The sequence below is a fragment of the Abramis brama genome (genome assembly GCF_963993115.1).
Source record: "Abramis brama genome assembly, chromosome: 3".
NCBI classification, from domain to species: Eukaryota; Metazoa; Chordata; class Actinopteri; order Cypriniformes; family Leuciscidae; genus Abramis; species Abramis brama.
In genome coordinates, this window is record NC_139965.1 from 25,927,184 (window position 1) to 25,949,885 (window position 22,702).

At 36.6% G+C, this 22,702-nt stretch overlaps 1 protein-coding gene across 9 annotated transcripts in view; it reads left to right on the forward strand.

Moving 5' to 3' along the window:
• The first annotated feature begins 3,683 nt into the window (after positions 1-3,683).
• mybpc3 (myosin binding protein C3) overlaps positions 3,684-22,702 on the forward strand; it is a 41,349-nt gene continuing 22,330 nt past the window's right edge. For 4 of the 9 annotated variants that reach the window (XM_084108876.1, XM_084108875.1, XM_084108879.1 and 1 more), the window contains exons 1-15: positions 3,684-3,999; positions 9,965-10,234; positions 11,342-11,485; positions 11,594-11,680; positions 11,765-11,913; positions 12,016-12,133; positions 12,298-12,346; positions 15,017-15,076; positions 17,154-17,177; positions 17,761-17,927; positions 18,264-18,396; positions 19,124-19,248; positions 19,355-19,460; positions 20,982-21,148; positions 22,101-22,266. In XM_084108876.1, coding sequence (XP_083965002.1) covers positions 3,975-3,999; positions 9,965-10,234; positions 11,342-11,485; positions 11,594-11,680; positions 11,765-11,913; positions 12,016-12,133; positions 12,298-12,346; positions 15,017-15,076; positions 17,154-17,177; positions 17,761-17,927; positions 18,264-18,396; positions 19,124-19,248; positions 19,355-19,460; positions 20,982-21,148; positions 22,101-22,266 — 1,790 coding nt within the window. In that variant the 5' untranslated portion in view covers positions 3,684-3,974. Of the gene's footprint in view, positions 4,000-9,964; positions 10,235-11,341; positions 11,486-11,593; positions 11,681-11,764; positions 11,914-12,015; positions 12,134-12,297; positions 12,347-12,685; positions 12,731-15,016; positions 15,077-17,153; positions 17,178-17,760; positions 17,928-18,263; positions 18,397-19,123; positions 19,249-19,354; positions 19,461-20,981; positions 21,149-22,100; positions 22,267-22,702 lie in introns of all 9 variants that reach the window. The other 5 variants (XM_084108874.1, XM_084108877.1, XM_084108881.1 and 2 more) reach the window with 3 other exon arrangements.

Consider the following 22,702-nt stretch of genomic DNA (forward strand, 5'->3'; position numbering starts at 1 on the left):
CGTGATTTATAATATACAGATCAGATGCTCTTGCTCTTCTACGGCGATTATGCGATTACAGCATACTACTTCCGGGCAAATATTAAAGCTCCTTTCGTTTCAAAATAAAAGTCTCATGTCGAAAATAATTACTTTTTAAAATATGTAACAGTATTACTAATTAATTTAAAATAATTGCTTACATTAAAAAAATAAATACAATTTTAAATATTAAGTGTAAGCATTAATCTAGCCATATTCGATTTAAATGTTTTATCACTGGGGTGAATGTAGTATAGGCCTGCCTACACGATCTCAAACATGTTTAAATACCGTGTAGTTTTCAGTTTATTTACATTTTGTCTTACGTTATTCGATAAGATTAGATTGTTGTCACCTCTCCTTTTCTTTCTTTCTCTTTCTTTTTTAATTTTCATTTCATTTTGTAACACAGACCGCTAGGGGGAATCCAAGTATTAACTCAGGAGGGTGAGTAAATCATGACAGCATTTTCATTTTGGGTGAAATATCCCTTTAAAACGGGAAAGTTTTATAAAATCACAAATAAATTAATAGAATAAGCATTTTTCTATTTACGTGTAACCTGTCTGTCAAATAAATATGATCCTATCTGACCAGATTAATAAAACATTAAAATAAATCACCAGTGTCACATTATTATTATTATTATTAACAGCAGCTTCTTCACTTAAGTTTGTGAATTTGTATGGAAGAGAATAGGCCTACTTGTTTGTGTGTTTCCCCTTTTTAAAAATGTTTGTTTTCTCATTCTTTGTTTTTGTGCGAAATTAAACTAGCCTACTAAAAAGTTGCTTTACACGCGGGATTTCACAGTATTCGTTATAGGTCAAGGACCCTGTCAGACAGCTCTTATCTTTGGTTTGTGACTCCAGACAGACTACAGATCTTAACCGCGACGCAGACTTCCCACCCCTCACAGAATGTCAATGGAATGTGCCATTGTGAGAGTGACAGCGCACACGTAGGCTAGTCCACACGCATTTATTTGCGTTGGCCATGTTGAGAGGTCATAATATCCTGCTGTGAAACACGTCATGTGTAGGCTATACATAAAATGCATATCCAAATAGTCCAAGTGGTTATTCGATTTACAAGGAAATACTTAAATCACACAACACAGCTTCACAGTGGTTGATAATTCCAGTTCATTGTGATTCAGCTGTGGCAGATCCTCCTGGATTCACACTTAGATTAGAAGAAAGCCGACTGCGGTACCCGATGCGAATATATAGTCATTACAAGAAACTGCAAATAACTTTCTTTCATGTCGAAAGCTGAAGCCTTTCATGCAGTTGTCAGCATGCAACCGCAAGTGTGACTGTCTGGAATGACGAGGTGCTGACAGGCCTGTGTGACTGTGGTCAAAAGACCATACAACTTATCAAAGTGACGGACAGTAATACATGCAATGGTAATCTGTTATTTACAACATGACTTTCAAAAGATACAAAAGGACATCAGGGCACTGCAATTAACAGTATGTTAGAAGGTCGTCTTAACAGTATCATGCAATGTATCTAAAAGTAGCTAGCTGAATACTAGATTGATGTCAAGATGCAATATTAATCTAAGGGCATTCAGTTAAACGACAGGGTTTATTTTCTTAAAAGGTAAGATCAAAACCAGATGCATATATCAAAAGCCAGTGGTTGTTGATGTTCTGTTGTGTCGTTTATGCTTCGGTTTCGGGGTCAAGGAAAGGTTGACACTGGGGCGCCTAAATGTGGTATGTAGTATATGCAGGGACCATTTTGATGAAATTGTTCTGTGAAAATCTTTTTTAATAAAACGTAAATAACCTAAAGCTTATTTGTTAAAAAAAAAAAAAAAAAAAATCGAAAGGAAATATTTTATTAAACTTTTTTTTTTTAGCATTTTAAATTAGTTCAAAAATGTATTTATTATCAAGTGAGTATTAACCACTCAACCTTCGACATTACACAGTCACATGACCAAAATGAACAGTCAGGGAAACGTCCTGGGGTGCAGAACAGAAAAGCACAAAGGGAAATTAAAAACAATGCATTAAAATGAGAACAGCAATGTCCAAGTGAACAAACAGAGATTGGTAAGTTTAACCTATCATTTTTTTTTATTATTGTAAGTCATTAAGGCTGTGAGGGCAAAGTTATTAAATATCAGTTAATTTCCAAATATCTCTGTCGCTCAAAAAATAAGGTTATGGTTTGTTTGTAAATGGGCAGTCAATTTACATTCGATAGGAAATGAGGAGATTTTTAACAGGGATGAAAACTAGTCACCTTTTGCCAAAAATCGCTGTTTGGAATTCAAAATAGGCTATTTGTGTGATTCATGTAGATCTGATGAGTTTTTAAAAACTCTTGCTACTTCATACTACAAAACAGTGCTGACCTTTTACACAAAAAAAGTGATTTTTAAGTGCTTAAATATAAATCCAAAAGCAAAACTTTTAGGGAGTGGAAATGGTAAATGTGACAATGAGTGATCCTCTGCAGCCATCTACCGGTTGTAGTGGTAAAATGTCATTTTCATTTTAAAAGTGTTTGTTTTCCACCAGATGGCAGAAATCTTCGACTTAAGCATGGCACATTTCCCATGAATTATCTCCATGAATAAAAATGAAAGAAAAAAAGATCATCTTTAAAGTGAATTTTAAATGTAATGTTCCCATGTTATATAAAAATATACAAAAAATATGAATAATTTTTAGACAAATAAATAAGAAATAATTACCATGAATCATTCAAAAATTGCGTAACTAAAAAGTGAGCAATACATGCGTTGTTTGAAACGTGTTTGTTTTAAAAAAAATATTAAACATTTCTGTCTGAGGTCGAACGGCTGTCAGGGGGTTAAAGGGGGTGTTATACAATACACTTTTTTGCGTTTTGCTATGGTATCAAATATGGTGGGGAGAGGAGTTGCATCTTTGTCACTTTTTTAACCCCTGATGAGTTTGCATCACTCCAAGCACAAGCTAGGTATTGGACTTTTGGCCTCATCTTTTGTTAATCTTCTGTGTGCAGTCAAACATGATATCAGAAACAATTGGATGTGTGAGTAAATCACCTCATCCAGATATAATTTAATAATTACCGTGGCTGTCATTGACTTTTCCAAAATTTTCTGTGAGGCTTAGTGTTAGGGGATAGAATATACAGGGGCATATACTCTGAATATACACTGATCTTGCCCTCAGGAAATGTGCAGTTGCGCCCCATGGTTGACAATAGTATGTGAAAGCAGTCACAAAGTTAAGTAAATTAATCCTGCATAAAAGAACCTTCAGGAGATAAAAAAGATTATATACTCAGCAACTCAGGATATTGTATATTAAAGGTAATTTTGTAAAATCCAAATAAGCTTTATAGATCTTTATTAGAAATGGTTTAATTTATGTTTTTTCAATGAACCATAAAAAGGAAGAACAGCACTAAGAACTTAATATACTAACAGTTTACAGGCAGTATACAATTAAACAATACTAGCTTAGGACACTATAGAGACATTTCTGACTCCAGAACACCAAAAGAAAGATGCGTGTAACCATGCGTCCCCCAGAAGTGCCTTGGTGGAAGAGTGGAGTAATATCTCACAGCAAGAACTGGCAAATCTGGTGCAGTCCATGAGGATGAGATGCACTGTAGTACTCAAAACAGCTGCTGGCCAAACCACATACTGACTGCTACTTTTGAAACATCTGAAGATGCTTTGCTACAGTCAGACTCTAAATTTACCCCATCTGATCTGCTCCCTTATCCTCCATCCACCTTTAGCTTCTTTGTTCTGTCATCCAATGGGGGTGATGGAAGGTGGGCTCAATGATAGGTCATAGATGTGTGAAGGGGTGGACAGGATGATTTGGGGCAAGTACTGTGCGACATTTAAGGGGTGTGGGGGCGGGGGGTATCTATTAAAAGAGAAGTGTTGGTGTTGGTGTCCACAATGCCTGTTTGGGACACTCAACCAGGATGCCAGAACCAACTAAAAAAACAGGTATGCTAGTGTTTTTGTTCTTAACTTAAAGAGTTGTTGGTTGAGGAAATGTTAACCTTTCTGTTCTGAACTTTGACCCTATGTGTACTGGATTGATCACAGTACAACTTCAAAACCTCAGCAATTTGTAATATATACAGTGCTTTCCATGAATTGAACTCCTGCACCTCTGTTTTTTTGTTTTGTTGTTTTTTGGTGTAATCTGTAATAATTTGAACAATTATGAACATTTGTTGTTGAACACATGGGCAAAATGGGCAGAATCAGTTGATTTGATGAGCATTTTCTTAATATACTGTCAAGATGTTCTTTTAAACTGTACTGCATACTGTATGAAAACAGCATTCAAAGCATGTGACTGTATTATACACTGCTGTATAATTTCTTCTTGGCAGTTTTTTTTTTTATTATATTTTTTTAATCCAAAATACCATTTAATGCTTTATCTAAGCAAAAGAGATAGAATAATGGCAGTGGACCAAAGGGCTTTTTTCCAAAAGTGCACAGAATAACCTTGCCTAAGCAGGAATTAAAGGATTGCCATAATGTGATACCACCTGTTTGACAGCCCACTCAGGCGATATTCGCTAAGACCAACAGCTTGCTAACAATGCTGTTGCATCTTCCCTTTTTCAATATCTTCAGTGTACTTCAGTGGCTCTAGACCAGTGGTTCTCAATCAGGGGCAGTGGACAAATAGGGGTACTCGGCACACTTACAGTGGAGCCCCAAAAGTCTTAAAATTATTTAGATGTAGTTATATTAACAATCTTAATTAAAATAAAGATGCTTAATATTAAACTGACATAATATTTTTGAGTTTATTTATTTTTATTACACCAGAAATACCAGAGGTACATCAGATTAAAGGGCCTTCGAATATTATCTTGGACAAAGGGCAGCCTTAGAGTCAAAAAGTTGAGAACCACTGCTTTATATTCAAAACAGGACATCTCAACAAATATATATTCTCTTAAGTTTATCGTGACTGAACAGATATCATGTTTTCTTTTGAGTGACAGACACGCCTAGGATTTAAATGTTTGTCTGGCAACCATCAGCATCTAGTATAAGTTTAATGATACAAGTCACCTTCATGAAATACTTTCCCTTCCCATCCCAGCTCACAGCGAAATCCAGTGACTATTGGCTGGCACACTGGCTGACTTGAACTGCCTCTTTTACTCTAGAGTCTAGACAATTACCTTTTACGTATCAGTCCTCTATTAGGCATTCAACCCAACATTTCAAATTAACATGCATCCTCGTACAGGTCCTGACATTGTGCTTACCTCACATGCATTATAGTTCAAAACACATTTACCACATAGAGATCAATAGTTTACTGTGGAACAAAGTAACATAACAATCCATAAACATCCATCAATCCATGGAACAAAGACAATGTGGATACCAGCAGTTTTGAAATGGCAAGAGAGGGACCAGTACTGATATACAACAGAAATAGATCTCAGTTAATCCATCTAGCAGCTACCTGCTGCTGTGTCAAAATGGACTGCAGTTCTCAATGGAGAGCACATGCACTATTTTAAACCCAGAGGGTTTGGCTTGCTTTATGTTTGAATGATGCGATTGAAGATGCGTGACTCAAAGTGAAAGGAAGAACGATGAATAAGCGGTTAATAATTCAAGGTATGTGAGTAACAATAGCCACGAAGATCAAGTTCCAGTAACACCTTCTTCAAGTGTCAAAAGTGTAAAGTAGTTTTCCAAATATTGCCTAAGCTATTCCTAAGCAAATTACTGTGTGTATATATTTTACTCTATGTTTACACATTAGTATTTTTACAGAATTCCCTCTGGAGAATTCACGTAATGAGCTAAATGCACACCAAAAACTAACTTTAAAAGCAAACTAAATACATCAGGGCCTGGTTTCACAGACAGGGCTTAGACTAAAGGGGTCCTATTATGCCCTTTTACAAAGTCTTGATTTTGTTTTTGGGGTGTACTAGCATATGCTTTCATGCAGGGTTGTTCAAAAAACACATTATTTTTTCACATATTTTACATTACAGCACCTGTCTCCCCAGTCTGCTTCAAACATGCCATAGTTCCTGTTTCGATTAAACCCCTCCTTCCGAAATACAAAATGTACAGTGATTGGTTAGCTGGCCCAGGGTGTTGTGATTGGCACCACTCAGCGCATGTCCGGGAAATGTCACGCCCCTTACCATATAACAGGAGCTCTACTCTGATGTAAATATTAAGGATATTTTCAAACCAATTCAAACCTGATTCAGACTTAATAATGTGAACAAGGAAGAGGATCGTCCAGAACGGATTTCATGTATGAACTATGCAAGCATGGATTTCACAGGACATTTTTACATCGTAGCAAAAACATAAAACTTAAAAATAATTGGAACTGTTAAAGTCCCCCTGTAGTCAATAATTGTATCCCTTAAAACTCATCTTTGATCACCAAAATTACATATTTAAACGGTTTTTTTTCCTGTGAAAAAAATTCTTCATGCCTTAAAATAGCTTGAATGTAACTCTACACCCTTGCTTCATTTAGTACATGCAGATCTATGAATATGCTAATTAGCCCCGCCTCCACTCACTCCAGCTCACAGATTCACTCGTCAACTCATGAGGTAAACGCTGCGCAATGGTATCGCTCTTTACAACGATGGACACATAGCGGTAATTAATATGATTAGCCGTTTGCTTGACTATGTTATCATACAGGCAGCTAATACCGGTTGCTAATGTTACATGAACCATGTTCCCGTTGGCTATCTCAGACTGCTGCCTCAGTATCCTTAGAAACACTTTGAACAACTCAGAAAGTCAGTGGAGAAAGGTATATAGTTCATCATAACATCATAATTACATAATTTACCAACTATATTGCTAAATCTACCCAATTTTACATATCAACAGAAAAATATACTGGGATAACCTGGCTTCTCTTGAGACTTCACTGTTTCAGAGCGGTCATTTAATGATATGTTAAAGCGCGCTGACACGTACATGATTGGTTACAAGGTAGTTTGTGACGTCAGAAACACCAGCGATTTCAGACCGTGTTTTTGAGACTGTTTTGGGTTCACTGCAGTTTTATAGGGAAAATACTCAGCAATGGTGTTGACTTATGAATTTGGACATGGTTTGTCTTAAAGCATATTAAAAACACCACATAGACTAAAACAACATTAAAAACTTGATTTTCACCACAGGGGGACTTTAATAGAAAACACTGCTACAAATAATATGACTTACTTACAAGATGTGATCCACAAAGAACAGATTGTCCCGACAAAGTGGGAACTGCTCCATTTCAGGAGAAGCTTTTATGTGTAGTCTGCATTGTACTCTCTTAGTTTCTTGAAACTGTTCATTGTAAAATGAGCTGCACACAGATAAACATCTGGATTATAATGTTCAGGAACAGTGTTTAAAATAAATTTTAACCACTCTAAATTCGTCAGCCTTAGGAAGGTCAAACAAATGAGTTTTGGAAAAGGGGTGGAAAAAACAGCATCTCTTTGACGTACTGTATCAACAGCTCAGCCAGGCCTCGTCCCTTTTTTGTGTGGGTGGAGATTATTTAAATGAGTAACATTGTGACTTCATAAGGCCCGGAAAAATTGCGTTGTAGTCCAAACGAGTCGTTCATTGTAGTTCTTGGAAAGTGAATTCTGTTGAATAAAAATATCTCCCTTTGGAGTGGACTTTGAGCATTGTGACCTTGCAGATCTTTTTTATGCTCAAACAGCAACTTTACAAATTAACTAAATTTGAAAAAGTGAAAAAGCATTTAAGCTAGGATTAAACCTTAGTTCAATTAGGACATTAAAGTAGCTTTTATAAACGTGCTTTAGAAAGAAACATTACTGGTGTGCGTCTTGAGACAAAACAAGTGCACTGACATTTTTTTAAGATATGTCAGTGTAAGTTGCTTTCAGTTAAGAGAGCTCAAACATGTATTTTAGTCTGGGGCAGGTGTTTTAGATTTTTTTCACTGGAAATAAAAATAAGGACACTACAAATCCACTAAGTGTAAAAACTTTAGTTTAGAATTGCTTTTTTATAGCTTTGAATGTGGATGCCACAATGTAGTTCAAAAACAAAACACCATTACTTTAAGCCCGTTTATCGGTCCAATGGGCGGTCTCCAATAATACGGGTGAAGGTTTTTGCACGTTACTGTCTTTCCTTTTACGCAACACAACAAGATTAAATGAAATACATTTTCTCATATGTATTATCTCGTTATTTCATCTGACTCCATAAATGAAAAATGTTTTAATGATATCTGAGCATCATTAAAAGTGAGCGAATGTTTGATTATTCTTTTTAACTCTTTAATTATATTTAACCCGTTCAGATTAGGAAACTATGTTGTTCAGAGGTCCTCATGTCTTCTGTTTAACAGGGTCTCACGTTCACAAGCTCAGTTTTGGTCACCGAACAGAGGTAATTGCTATATCCTACCTGAGATCGGTCACATTCATGCTTACACAATCAAAGATACTTTGGTATAGCCCCCATGGAATTGCATACACTTGAATTTAACTTAAACGTTTACTTCAGTAGAGGTATGGCCACTATTATAGATATAAGCTGACTAACATTACTTCTCTTATAATAGCTTTGGATTGGGCATGCCGTGGTTTCCCACGTACACTTATCTAAAGTAACATTAAATTAAAACAGAGGTAAATTCACTTCTTGTCTTTGCAAACCAAGTACACTTGAATTGATGCCAAATATTAGTCGTCACTAATCTGACGCAAAACTTGCGGGAACATACAAATCCGTTTAATCTACTTGGGAAAACAATTTCAGAGTCAGTCGGAATAAAATCAAATGTAACAATTTATTATGTGTATCATGCCAATTTCATAATCAGTTCAAAGATAATAATTACAAAACATCAAATGCTCTGGAATAAGGAGAAAAGATGCGAACCTGACATTAGAAAATACATGATGCTGAGAGTCTCGGCCACTCTCAGCATCACAGGCTAATTTGAGCTACAAATCGCCACAAGCCTTCTTCAGCATCTCCCTAAAAACTCAGACCAAGGCAGAAACCTCTTTTCAAATGTAAACAAGAGTTCACAGTGGGAATTTGCATTAACCACCATCCCAGACTTACTGGGGACAGAAGTTGATTTACATGGAAACATTTGCTAACAATGGGAATTTGCATTGAGTTTACACCTTTGAGAGAAGGATGCCATTTGAGGATGCCAAGGATGCCTGGAAGACACACCCTCCTCTGTGTGCGAGTTATCTCTAAACTCTTAAATACCTTATTACCTTTTGGTTTACTTCTTTGGGAATGAGACATTTGTACCAGTTGCACTGAGACATTTCAAATGATACCAAACGTGTAATACTGTATGATAATTATTCACATTAAACCATATAGATTCTTGGGTGAATTTTGGTGGTCTCAGCATGAGAGAGAAGGAAGGGGGGAAGAGGGAAAGAGATGTAGATTAGGATGATTCTGAGGTGAGACTTGCGTCTCGAATGGTGCACAAGAGTGAGTTCAAATGTTAATTTCCTTTGTTCTCTCAGAGAGTTGCCCTCTCTTCCAGTTTTTCCAGTCTTACAATATGTTATAAAGTCTGACTTCCATTTTTGACCCTGACCAGCAAATCAATTTAGTTGTCAATTTAAAAAAAACAAACAAACAAAAAACAATATATATATATATACACAGTATATATGTATATATATATATTGTAAATATAAATTAGATTAGTCTTAATCTTCTTCTAAACACATTTTCTTATATTGCTAAATGATAGAATATTTTAATGAGACATCTAGAGATCTAAGCATTAGACCACAAAGTCTTGAGGACCATTCAAAGTGTGCAATATTGGAGAGGCTAGAGAGGAGGTTTTCAGAGATTAGAGCTTGAAATGGAGATTTTGGAAATACATCCTTTCCTTCTGACCCTCCCTCCCTCCCTCCTTCAGTCTCAGCTTTCATCAAGAAACCAAAGTCTCAGACTGCTGAGATTGGGGCAACAGTCATATTTGAAGCTGAGACTGAGAAGCCTGATGCAAAAGTGAGATGGCAGCGAGACTCCAAGGACATCTCATCCAGTGACAAATATACCATCTCAGCGGAGGGCATTAAGCACTCTCTCACAATAAACAATGCAGTCCACGAGGATGCAGTGGGATATGCTGTTATTGCTGGGGTGTCAAAAGTCAAATTTGAATTAAAAATAAAAGAATCAGAAGGTGGGTGATTTTTGGATGGTGACTCATGTCTTTCCTGTATTTACTTCACTTTTTCCCCACCTTTGGTTCGTTTGTAAAACAGTCACAGAGCACCATAACCATTCTCCTTTCTGATTCACTTTTTCCCTGGTGTTGCAACCAGATGTTTTTTAATGCACATTTTCTGAGCATGTAAACACTATTTGTAAGGATTTCTCAGACTGCTGTGGAATCTGGGAAACTCACCAGATCTCTTAGTTATAGCTGTTCCTCACTTCAAACTCCTAGGCCCGGTTTCACCGACAGGGCTTAGATTAAACTAGGATTAGTCCTTAGTTCAATTACAACATTTAAGTAGCTTTTTTAAACGTGCCTTAGAAGAAAAACATTACTTATGCATCTTGAGACAAAACAATGGCACTGATATATTTTAAGATTTGTCAGAGCAAGTTGCTTTCAGTTAAGACAACTCAAACATGCATGTTAGTCTGGGACTAGGCTTATGCCTTGTCTGTGAAACCGCACAAACTGCAGTGTCCAGTCATAGAGCTTGTGGTCCTGTAAGGCATTATAAAGATAAGTGTGGGTTCAATTAAATACTGGATGAATAGCCTAATAAAGTCACTGTCAAGAGAGGCAAAGTAAAGTTTAGTTGTCTTTTAGTGCATTTTTTCCTGATAAATTGATTCTCAGAAAAAAGAAACAGAAATTCAACAGAATTATTCTTGTCCAAATAGAACTGTTGAAGAGGTTCAGTATAACAAGTATTAGTGCTATTTTTTTCATGGCCAAAGCACACTTGAGTATAAATGACCAATGTTTCATGTGCTTCATCTGGACATATTGCAACTTTAAGTCTCTACCGTTGTTACATAGATCAATGGTTATACATCAGGTATTTAGAGCCATTTATCCAGCCACAGACGAAGATGAAAGCAAGTGCTAATTTGTGTGGCCAGTAGAATCCTGAAGAGAGTGATATCAAAGCTAAAAAGGAGATGCAAAAGCATGTTCATTAATAGACAGAGAGTGTGTTTTAAGGGTAATATATCTGAAATGTTTTTATGTTTAAAAAGCTATACTCAAGAGCCATGTGAGCTAAAAAAAATTTTGCATCCTGCTTTGCAGTGAAGGAACCACAAAAAGCCATATCCCCAGATCCTACAGCTGTGGATCCTAAGCCTGAAGAACCTAAAGAAGCTCCACCAGCACCTTCTGAAAGCTCAAATCCAAACACCAGTGGACCAGCGTCAGATGGTGTAGTACCTGAAGGTGAAAAATACACACAGACATATTTAATTATGCTTTGTCATCTAATTACACATTTCAAATGATTGAAATTGACTGAATAACAAACCCTCTTTTCTGTTTGTTTTTAAGCTCTGCCTGAAAGTCATCATCCTGACACAAGGCAGGACCTTACAGGTCTCTTCACAGAGAAGCCCCAAAGTGGGGAGGTGAATGTAGGTAAGTGACACTGCCTCTAGTCAAAAAGAAACTGATAATGCGTATGAAATGAAAACATTCCTCCAATCTGTTCCTCCCATGTAGGTGAGAACATTACCATTGTTGCTCGGGTGTGTGGTGAATCTCTGCTGAAGAAGCCCACGGTAAAATGGTTCAAAGGAAAGTGGATGGATCTGGCCAGCAAGTCAGGAAAGCACCTGCAACTCAAAGAGCACTATGACCGCAACAATAAGGTCTGTGTTCAAATAGTTACGTAATACACAATACATTTAGAATAGTTTGAAAGTCAAAAATAAGTAAAATTTTTAAATTAAAATATTTTTTTTTCTATTCAGGTGTACACATTCGAGATGCATATCATTGCAGCTAAAGCCAACTTTGCTGGAGCCTATCGATGTGAGGTGTCGTCTAGAGACAAGTTTGACAGCTGTAACTTTGACTTAGTAGTACATGGTAAGACCCAAACCTTTATTTTGGGCCTGACAAAAACAGTTTGAATAAGAAGAACCATTTGCATGCTTGATAAACAACAACAAGGAATAATTAAGTGTTAATAATTATAATTGTGCTAAATTAATTTCTAATGTGTGCTTTTCACTGTGTGCATTCTACTCCAGAGGCTCGTTCAACAGAAGGGTTTGATATTCGCTCTGCATTTAGACGCACGTGAGTATTTATGTCATTTATTATTTTTCTTTATTTATTAAAGTATAAATTAAAGTATTGATTTCAACAATTCTTCCTTAAAATTAAAAAAGGTCATGCTGGCCAACAGTATCATGCCATTTCAGCAACATACTGAAATGCTAACCTGTTTTTTTTTTTTTTTTCTTGCTTGCTTGCTTGGTTGGTTTGAAGTTTGATGAAATAATTTTGTGTGCATAGATCCTAGCACTTCTTTTCGTGGTTTGTTTGTACATTAAGATAGCATATGAGTCCATATTTGGGATTTAAAATTTTGCATTTAAACTGCATTAACCCTTTTTGGAACTGCTGATTACCCAGGAGCACCAGTGCAGGTGGTAAGAAGAAGATGGGAGAACCTGGCAGGTAGCTAAGTATAGGGGTTTGCTGCAGCAGCAGGGGATATATTCACAACACTGTCCATTGTCTTTACTCAACCAAACCCTCTGATTTGTCATCAAAGAGTTCATTGAGTCCTTCAGTGTCCATCCGTGTCCCTCTGTCAGACATCTGTTATAGCTTGCCCTTTTCTTTCTGTCCTTTTCAATCTTCCCTTTGTCTGCCAACATCTAAGGAGAGTGATATTACTCATCGCTGACGCTTTATGACTCACTCTCCAAGGATCTTTGCAAACTCTCATCATGACTCTCATTTCCTGTTCTCTCCTTCTGACCATTTTCTCTGTTTTTGTGAGAAGGGCAATTTCCCCAACACTCATTACTGTGTATCAGAGGCAGACGGCCTTAAAGTGAATATGATTTCCCTGTCCACTGATCTTTTCAAGTGCAGACACTGATTAAGAGTGAGCAAATTAGAGGATCACACTAATAACGTTGCCACCAGTTTAATCAGAAACTGCACTATGTTCGTGACTGTTTTGTAATACTTTAATTCTGGTTATTTGAAATATAATAACAGAAATCTCTCCATGCACCTCAACTTCTTAACTGTGGCTGATACCTTGTCAAAATCAGTGGAACCAGCTGCCCAAACTTTGAGTGATGTGTCTCTTTTGTTGCTCCTCTTCATTCCATGGTGATTTGCTATGTTGTCAAACCATAAGAGAAGTTCCTCACTTGTTGCCTTATAATAACTAAATAGCCTCCGAGGTCAATGACAATGACCCTAGAAGGAGTCTGCCATGAATTTCTTCTGTGCATCAGCATTTCTGTGTTTTTACCCTCATCTTCGACATTGTCCAACAAAGTGCCTTTAAAGTGCCCCTATTATGCTTTTTTTTTTTTGGATATTACCTTTTCATGTAGTCTGTTATACAGCTGCAAAAGGTCTACAAAGTTTCGGTTTAAGGTCAGAGTGTACAATAAATGGAGTCATTGTCTCCCAAAAGAAAGAGCCCATTATGAACTGCCTGAAATGAGTCATCAGTAATTCCATTCTTACTTCCTGCACAAACACAAGTTTCATAATGCCAGCCTATGGTCGTCACTGGACACACCGCAAACAATGTCTAATTTGACCCAACCTCAAGCACTGTAGTTGTAGCTGAGACCTGGAATAGTTTGTTTTGTGTTGAGAAGACGTTGCTTTCTGCGCTGCCACTTTGTAGGCATTTCCAAAGGCTCGAATTGATCTCAGGCTCGAACTGATACTCGGCTCGAATTGATATGGTAAATCCAACACCATCGTTACTGTTCGAATCACTGTGTATCAAAGACTGAGGAAGCCTCTGGAGCTGAAATTCAGATATGGTAAACGGGCATTTTGTTTCCGAAATGCACAGTGAGCAGGAGAACAATCACAATAGACTGGGCCATCTGACCAATCAGAGCAGGCTCTCGGAAAAGACGTGATTTAGAAAGACCGAATCCTTTATCAAACCGTTTCAGACACTTAGCATGTGAACCTATAATAGGATACCTACAAAACCTAATGAGGAACCTTTAAAATTGAATAATAGGGGCACTTTAAAAACAGCGTAGTGCAGATCTGTTCCAGTTTCCATTGCCTCAGAAAATTATTTGCATGTGTTTCATTGTGCATCTCTCCTAAATCAGCATAACACATCTGTCCCAAATGTGCTCTGTATGTGTCAGTATACATACGGTTCACTACTGTTTGGGGGTCAGTAAGATATTTAGTTAGAAAGAAATGAACTTTTATTCAGCAAGGATGCCTTAAATTGATCAAAAATGACAATAAAGACACTTTTGATCAAAAACATAAAAATAAAAAAATCTATTTCAAATAAATGCTGTTCTTTTGCTGCTGTAAATTCAGTTTTGCCATCATAGGAATAATTTACATTATAAAATAGAAAACATTTAATTAAATTGTAATAATATTTCATACTATTACAGTTTTACTGTAATTTCTCAAATAAATGCAGCTTTGGTGAGTAGCCTATAAGTGACTTCTTTCAAAAATATTTTAAAGAATCTTACCGAACCATTCCATATTTTAAGCATAATAATACAGCTTGAACATGACATATGCATCAACATACTTGATATTCTGTTATTTTACATAATCATTAATTACATTTCAGTTTTTTAAATGACTGCATTTTAACATTATAGAAGCTGTTAAAAGATTTCCCCTATTTTGAAAATGTGCTTACCTTATAATGAGATTAGAATGTAACAGTTTTGAATGCTCATGTTTTGTGGCTCTCGATTCCTTCTTCTCCTACAGTAGCATAGATGCAGGTGATGACTCGGGTGAACTGGACTTCAGTGCTTTACTGAAAAAGAGGTGAGTCTTGAGGCATCTAAAACATACAGATACATTCATTGCATACCTGCCAACCTTGCAAAAAAAATTTCCTCGCTTATGAAATCAGTCAGACAGCGGCCGCGGGAGAGGAAGGGGGATCGAGCGGGAATCTTTATTGGTGTCGATTTTCAGTCTCGTTTTAATGATAGGCCTTACGCATCTGTCAATCATTCCCGCTTGCTATTTGGGGAATTAACCCAGCGCTATGATTGGTCGAACTCTTCTTCTTTTGCTGTTGCTTGATTTGAGGACAGCGCGTGCACAGATGCGTCACCAGGTTTTTGCGTAGTTTAGAGTGACAAATCGTACCAGCGTACTTTGAAGTCAAAATGCGTATCCGCTACGCAAAATGCGTACAGGTTGGCAGGTCTGTCATTGTCTACACATGTCCAAAACTTTCACAATGAATGCAGTGGGGGTCCAGAAGTCTGAGACCACTTGTGAATAAATGCAATCATTTTATGCATTTTTGAACAAATAACTATTAACAATTTAAGTTGTCCTGAAAAATCGAACTGTTTCCTTTGTTCCTAGTTCCCGCTTCTGGTTAGTTTCCATGGTTACTCATTAGTTCATTGATTTAGTCACACTTGTCATTTTTTACCCCTGATTAGTTTGTGTATATTTAGCTCTTAGTTTGTGCTTTAGTTTTTCCGTTATTATCATTGTGGATGTTGTTCTGTTCCAGTTCTTTTGAGATTTGCCTAGATGCCTTAGTATTTTATTTTGATTAAGGGGCCGTTTATACAACACTGTTTTCAACAAAAAACTGAAAACTTTTTATGTGTTTTGGCCATTCATTTACATGACAACAGTGTTTTGGGGGGCAGAAAATGCTATCTTTTGAAAACGGGTTTCAAAGTGCAAGGTTTTTGAAAACAATACTGTTATCGTCTCTGTGTAAACTACAAAAACATGTACATGCGCATTACGTGTTTAGTTTATAGGTGCGTAGCTTTTCTTTACAATGTGCACATCGCCAACTACTGACCTGGCATGCATAATACAGCGTTTTTAAAGGTTTCCGTGGATCCGTGTGAACAGGGATCGTTTTGACAACATTGTCGTCTGTACATGGTCATGTATACCCTTAGTTATTATTAAAAACGGTTGCGCATAGATCCTGCTCCTTTTTCATGTTTTTTGTTGCAATCAATGTTACAACTTTTTGTTTCCAAGTCTAAAATTGATTTTAAATCCAAAATTTTCAAAGTGTTGTCTGACGTTTTAACTCCACTGTATGTTTAGAGCTACATATGGTGTGAATGATTTAAATTAAATACAGGTACCTTAATGTATAAATTGTGATTTACTATATTGACGTATAAGCTTTATTTATTCCAATTTCCCTATATAATTTTTAGGCTCATCTATGTTTAATTGTTTTTTGTTTTTCTCCTCTGTGGCTCTGCCACTCCCATATTCAGAGAGTAAGTGAGTCACAGTGAACTGACTGCTTGTGCATGAAGGAATGTTGAGTGTTGTACTGCCAAGTGTGTGTGTGTGTGTGTGATACCTTGATTGTTCTCTCTCCTAATCAGCCACTGATTGCCAACTTTAGTCCTTCAATGTTTTTTCCACTCCGTAGACTGCACACCCACTTGGAACTAGATAGAGTCACGTTTTACTTATTTTTAGCAAACTCCTTTATCATACTCATTTACTCCTAATTAATCACATTAATAAACCTAGAACTCTCACGATTCCCTCGTCATTCTACATCCCACGCCATCCATCCCACATTCACTGACTCTGCCACGGCATTGCAAAATGCTTATGTCAGTAAACACTCAAAAATATATATATATATTTTATAGGTTTAATAGACACAAGAGACACAGGAAGATATGTTATAAATAAATAGAAACTTTTCTTTAGGCTACAATGTAGATTATGCATGTTTTTTTGTTTAATGCATGTATAAAAATGAATTGTGAAATTGTCTTGATGGTCTAGCAGTTTGTTGCTTTGTGATCTAAAAGGTTGATAATGTGAAATTAATCAGCTGTGGTTTGTCTTTGCTTGATGCTTGGGTTCTGCCTCTACATAAGTACAGCAGTTTCTTAAAAACTGGCCTACGGTAAGATTTTTTAAAAATACAGAATAAAATTCTAGTAATAACATTGATTTCATTTATTAATATTTATTTGCTGTTGTAAATTGCATTTCTATACTTTAAAAAAAGAATTTGAATGAATAATGTACCGAACACTCTTAATGCTTATATTTTCATTATTTTTGAGTCTTAAATGTATAGTTCACCCGAAAATTCTGTCTTCATTTACTCACCCTCATGTCATTCCAAACCAGTATGACTTTTTTTCTTCTGCAAAACAACACATTTTGAAAAATGTTTCAACTGTTTTTGTGTTCCAGACAATGAAAGTCATTGGGGTACATTGCAGTTTTTGACTTTTATTGTATGGACAGAAACAGAGACATTTTTCAAAATATAATCTTTTGCAGCATTACGCAAAAGAAAGTCATAGAGGTTTGGCACAACATGAGGGTGAGCAAATAATGACAAAATTATAGTTTTTTTTATGAACTATCCCTTTAATAAACTCTTAAAAGAGCAATATTAAATCATTGTGAAGACACAAGATGTTCAGGCTTGATTTACCTTTCCTGATCAACATCCATCTTCTGTTGTGGGTTTGCAGAGCTGTTCATGTGACCACAGAGCCTGACATAGACGTATGGGATATCCTCCAGAAGGCTCCACCGTCAGAGTATGAAAAGATCGCCTTCCAGTATGGAATCACTGACTTGCGAGGGATGCTTAAGAGACTCAAAAAAATGAAAAAAAAAGAAGAGAAGAAAAGTGCAGGTTTGTAGCCCTTTGTTAATCTTAAAGACCACAAAAATGTGACTATTAGCGATAGCTCAAGTTGGAAGGATGATGGAGAAATATACTGTGTGGATTAGTACATGAAAGACTATGCTTTGCAGTTTTATAGCTTGAAATGGATTTGTTCAATAAAAAACATCAAAGGTTTATTTGTTACATGCACATTTGATGCATTAGAAGTGAAGTGTTTTTTCCCTTACAAACTTGTATCAATATACAAGAGCACAAAGCCAATAAAAGACAGCAAACAATGTAACATTAAAGAAGTATTTTTTTCTGATAGTGCGACTGAGCTTTTCATTATTTTATTCACAGCTTTTCTTAGGAAGCTGGACCCAGCCTACCAAGTCGAAAAGGGACACAAGATCAAAATGCAAATTGAAGTGGCCAATCCAGATGCAGAAGTAAAATGGTTTAAAAATGGACAAGAGATACACCCAACTGGAAGGTATCTATTTAGGTCCTTTCACTTTAATTAAAAGGGGGGGGAAACACATTCTGCGTTATAATTATTATGCATTGTCTTAAAGCAGTAAAGCGCATGGAAAGGGCAGGATCAGAAATAACTGTCTATTTCTTTGACTTTTGAAAACGCTGTGTGCTTGCTGATGGATGGACTGTTCTTCCTGCTCTCCGCTGTCAACCCTAGCAAGTGAGTGACACTCAACAGTATGCCTATGACAGTACGCAGCCTACACTTGATAAGCAACCTCGGGGCTCGTCTGTGGGGTTAGATGTCTCAAACAGCCTGTTGACTATGAATATGCAGGGACAGTTTTCCAAGAATGCACAGCAGCACTGTAGACTCAGATGTCAGCTGTGGCAATGGATGGAGACTGTCAGATGTTTAAGGACAGACTGAAATAACAATGGAAAAACAAACTAAACAATCCTCATTGGCTTATAATAGCTTTCAGTGACCTTAGTTAAGTGAAACCTCTTGTAAAAATACATCTTGTGAATTGAAAAAGTCTTGTCATATGTTTAACAATTGTATATTAAAATTCCTGACATGATAATGTCTTCATTGATGAAAAAAAAAAAAAAAAACTTTTATAAAAGTGTTTTGTTAATTTGTGATGTATGTTTGGAAGAGCCTCTCCAACAGTGATGCTTTGTCCCCATCTAGAGAACAAAACTGGAAATGCTACTGAACAATTTCTTGTTTTTCGCAGGTACATCTTTGAGAGTGTAGGCAACAAACGTTTCCTCACCATCAACAACTGTTCTCTGGCAGATGATGCTGCTTATATGTGCGTAGTTGGAGATGAGAAGACCGTCACTGAGCTCTTTGTTAAAGGTAATTAACTTCCACAGACAAAGATCTTTGAGAAAAGACATTTTGTAAATATTTTATAAATATAAAAAAAATTAAAAAATTGAATCTCTCTCTCTGTGCCTTTTAGAGCCTCCTGTTCTGATCGTACGTAACCTAGAGGATCAGATGGTCATGAAAGGAGAAAGAGTCGAGTTTGAGTGTGAAGTGTCTGAAGAGGGGGCTCAGGTGAAATGGTAGGTCTATCAACATGCGCACACTTCCTATTCCTTTTCCTTTTCGTTATTAATAACACATTTACATGACAGATTAAAAAAGGCCTTTCTGGTTAGATGTGCATCTGTAGTAAACATGAATGATCAAACAAAAAGTTGATATCAAACAATGTCAGAGAAGAGGTTAGCACAAGCTGTCCTTGATTCCTGGCATTCTTCAGATGTCCAGTAGATGGCATATGTGTCTGTTTCAGCGTGGCTGGCTGGTTGGGTGAGTCACACTGGCTGACAGATGGTGGTGCATGAGTGAGTGCTGGTTCTGCCATACCTGTAGCCAAGGCTCTATATCACCCTGGGCTGTAAATGATCAGTGCCTGGAAAAGGTCATAGCAGCCTTTTAGCACCTCACAAGTGTCCTAGAATGGAATGAGAAAGTCACCGGTGGTTAATGGCACCTCTCTTGAATAGTGGATGACTTTCTAGAACCAACATGATTAGGGAAAGGCAGAAGTAGATACTATTCCTGGTACTGAGACTCCGCAGTGTATGACTACAAGTAAAATGGGGGTAGTAATGTGTTTTTGTGTGTCTTTAGTCTAAACGCATGTACAAGATGGAGAATTGCATGGCTTGGGGATCAGCACATAAGCTTATGTGTGTATGAGAAAAGATTAGCAACTGCAAACTTAATATAAATCGTTAGTCTACTATGTCAGCCATTTGATTTATCACATTTGCCCACTACTACCCTGAAGTAATGCTCATAAATCAAGATTTACTTTTCAGAGGTTGTTATTATTGAGTATACACCTCGGCAATAACTCTTTTAGCCATTGCTACACCTTCAAAAATGTTCAGATGCAAACCTTCTTGGAATTTCCCTTACAATTGTATTTAAACATCTTTTCTGTCATTGATTTCTTTCTAACTGGCTCGTTTTCAAGATAATAGTGGTTTGAGATGTATGAAATGCCTAGGCACTAGAGAAGCATGCCTTTTGTTTCACAAAAGTCATTTCAGGGACTTAGTTACTTCTGTAGTACTTCCAAGGATTTTTAACTTAATTTCAGTAAAGTTTTAGAGATTTTAAAGTCAGCTTGAAATGCATATATTTAGTAAATGCATGCTACAGAACTTACTGTGAACCATTCATGATAAAATATCATAACATGGTCTTCCGGTCAAAACGACAGACTTCTCCAATTATTTAGTCCCCTTAAACCCTGCCCATTCTTACAATCTACTGCAAGCTCGCATTCATTTTTTAGTGCAATGCTCACATCTCAAAATCCAATCAAGTACCGATGGACAGAACCATTTCACTTGAATATATGTCAAAATACTGACAAAAAGATCTGTTGCTACTTTTGTTTCATAATTATTTTAAGATTATAATTCAAATGAATACTAACACAAATCTCTATAGAGTTTAAATATATAAATGAATATGTAAATGAGTTTGAATAGTGAATTGCAATTCAATGAGATGCTGACTGAAGTTTTAATGAATATTAACTAATAGCAAACCTCTGACCTGTACAGGGAGAAAGATGGTGTGGAACTCACCCGAGATGAGTCATTCAAGTACCGCTTCAAGAAAGATGGATGTAAGCATGTCCTTATCATTAATGAGGTGACTAAGGAGGACTGTGGACACTACCGGGTGAAAACCAATGGAGGACAATCATTAGCAGAGCTCATGGTTCAGGGTAAATACCTGATTTTGGATATAGTTTCAAGGCCTTTGATATTTTTTTGCAGATGTCTGTCCCCACAAATGTTTCCAGATTTGTAATGTAACTTGTGTTTGATACTGGAATGGATTAAAAATGTACACACACACATCTATTGCATATGGCAGTCGTTAAGGTTTCTAATATGTAGGATGTGTAACTATAGTTCTAAGTCTGCATGCCATGATTTAAGTTCAAGACATCTAAGAGTTCTTCATTCTTCACTCCTCCCTTAAACCTCACCCCCTCATGGCCATGTCATTCAAACTCCACTTCTTGTCAGTTCACGAAACATGGCCACCGACACTTCTGTACAAGGTTACCACTCACAGTGCCCACATGCCAGCTATTGTTAGACCACCTGACCCATATATTTTAACAGGGCAGATGACTCTTTCCCTCCCTCACTCTCTCTTTCTGTCTTTGTCACACACCACTCCATCCATCTCTTTTAATAGCATCTTAGAAAGTTGACCTTTCTCTCCCATTTCTTTTTATTGTTTGTTTCTGTCTCTTTCACACTCTCTCTTCTCCCTCCTTCATTCTGTCTCTGAGTCTTCTAGCATGTATTGCACTTTACAAGCAAACTGATACCCAGGTGTGTCAGCTACCAGGTTGTCTGGGCTTTTGAAGTGCAAGAGGTGCCAAGGAAAAAAAAAAAAACAGCTGCCAAGCAATACTGTAACTCTACCAGGCTGCAGTGGGATTGTTACCTTTTTTTTACCCCACCTCTCTTTATTATAATCTTAAAGGCATAGTCCACCCAAAAACAATAAAACATCACATGAAAACATGAATTTTTCATATTATACATCTAACACCTGAATTTCCACATTACATTTGATAATACATACTGTATGCTAGAATAGCATTTTTGGTGTAATGCGGTAGTGATGACATAATTCTCTCTTTGACCTCTGACCTTTAGAGAAACAGCTAGAGGTCTATCAAAGCATTGCTGACCTTACCGTGAAGGCCAAAGACCAGGCTGTGTTCAAATGTGAGGTTTCTGATGAGAATGTGAAAGGCATCTGGTACAAAAATGGAGTGGAGGTGAAATCTGATGCCAGAACTCATATCACACACATTGGCAGGTAAGTACATGTGTGTGTTACTTTAATGGTGAGTTTGAAACGTAAATGTAATGTCTATGCACTCATTTATTAGGATTAGTTTTAGCCAGTATAAATGTTTAGTATATACCATTTCATCACACGCCCACAATCTGATTTCTGACAGCATTTAGTTGTGTTACTGGTTCTGGTTGAGCACATTATAAAAAAATGTAAAAAAAACTAACAACAGTTCTACTGAAAAAAATACTAAGATTAATCTAAACTGAATGGTAGCCAACCTACAACAAAAATATAGATTTTTCGATATATATATATATATATATATATATATATATATATATATATATATATATATATATATAGTAGCTATATATAGACTGAATTATCTGAAACGCTTCCAAAAGGCGGTAAAGTTAGTTTAACTTTAGACAGTCGGTTTAATAGCCATTAAATT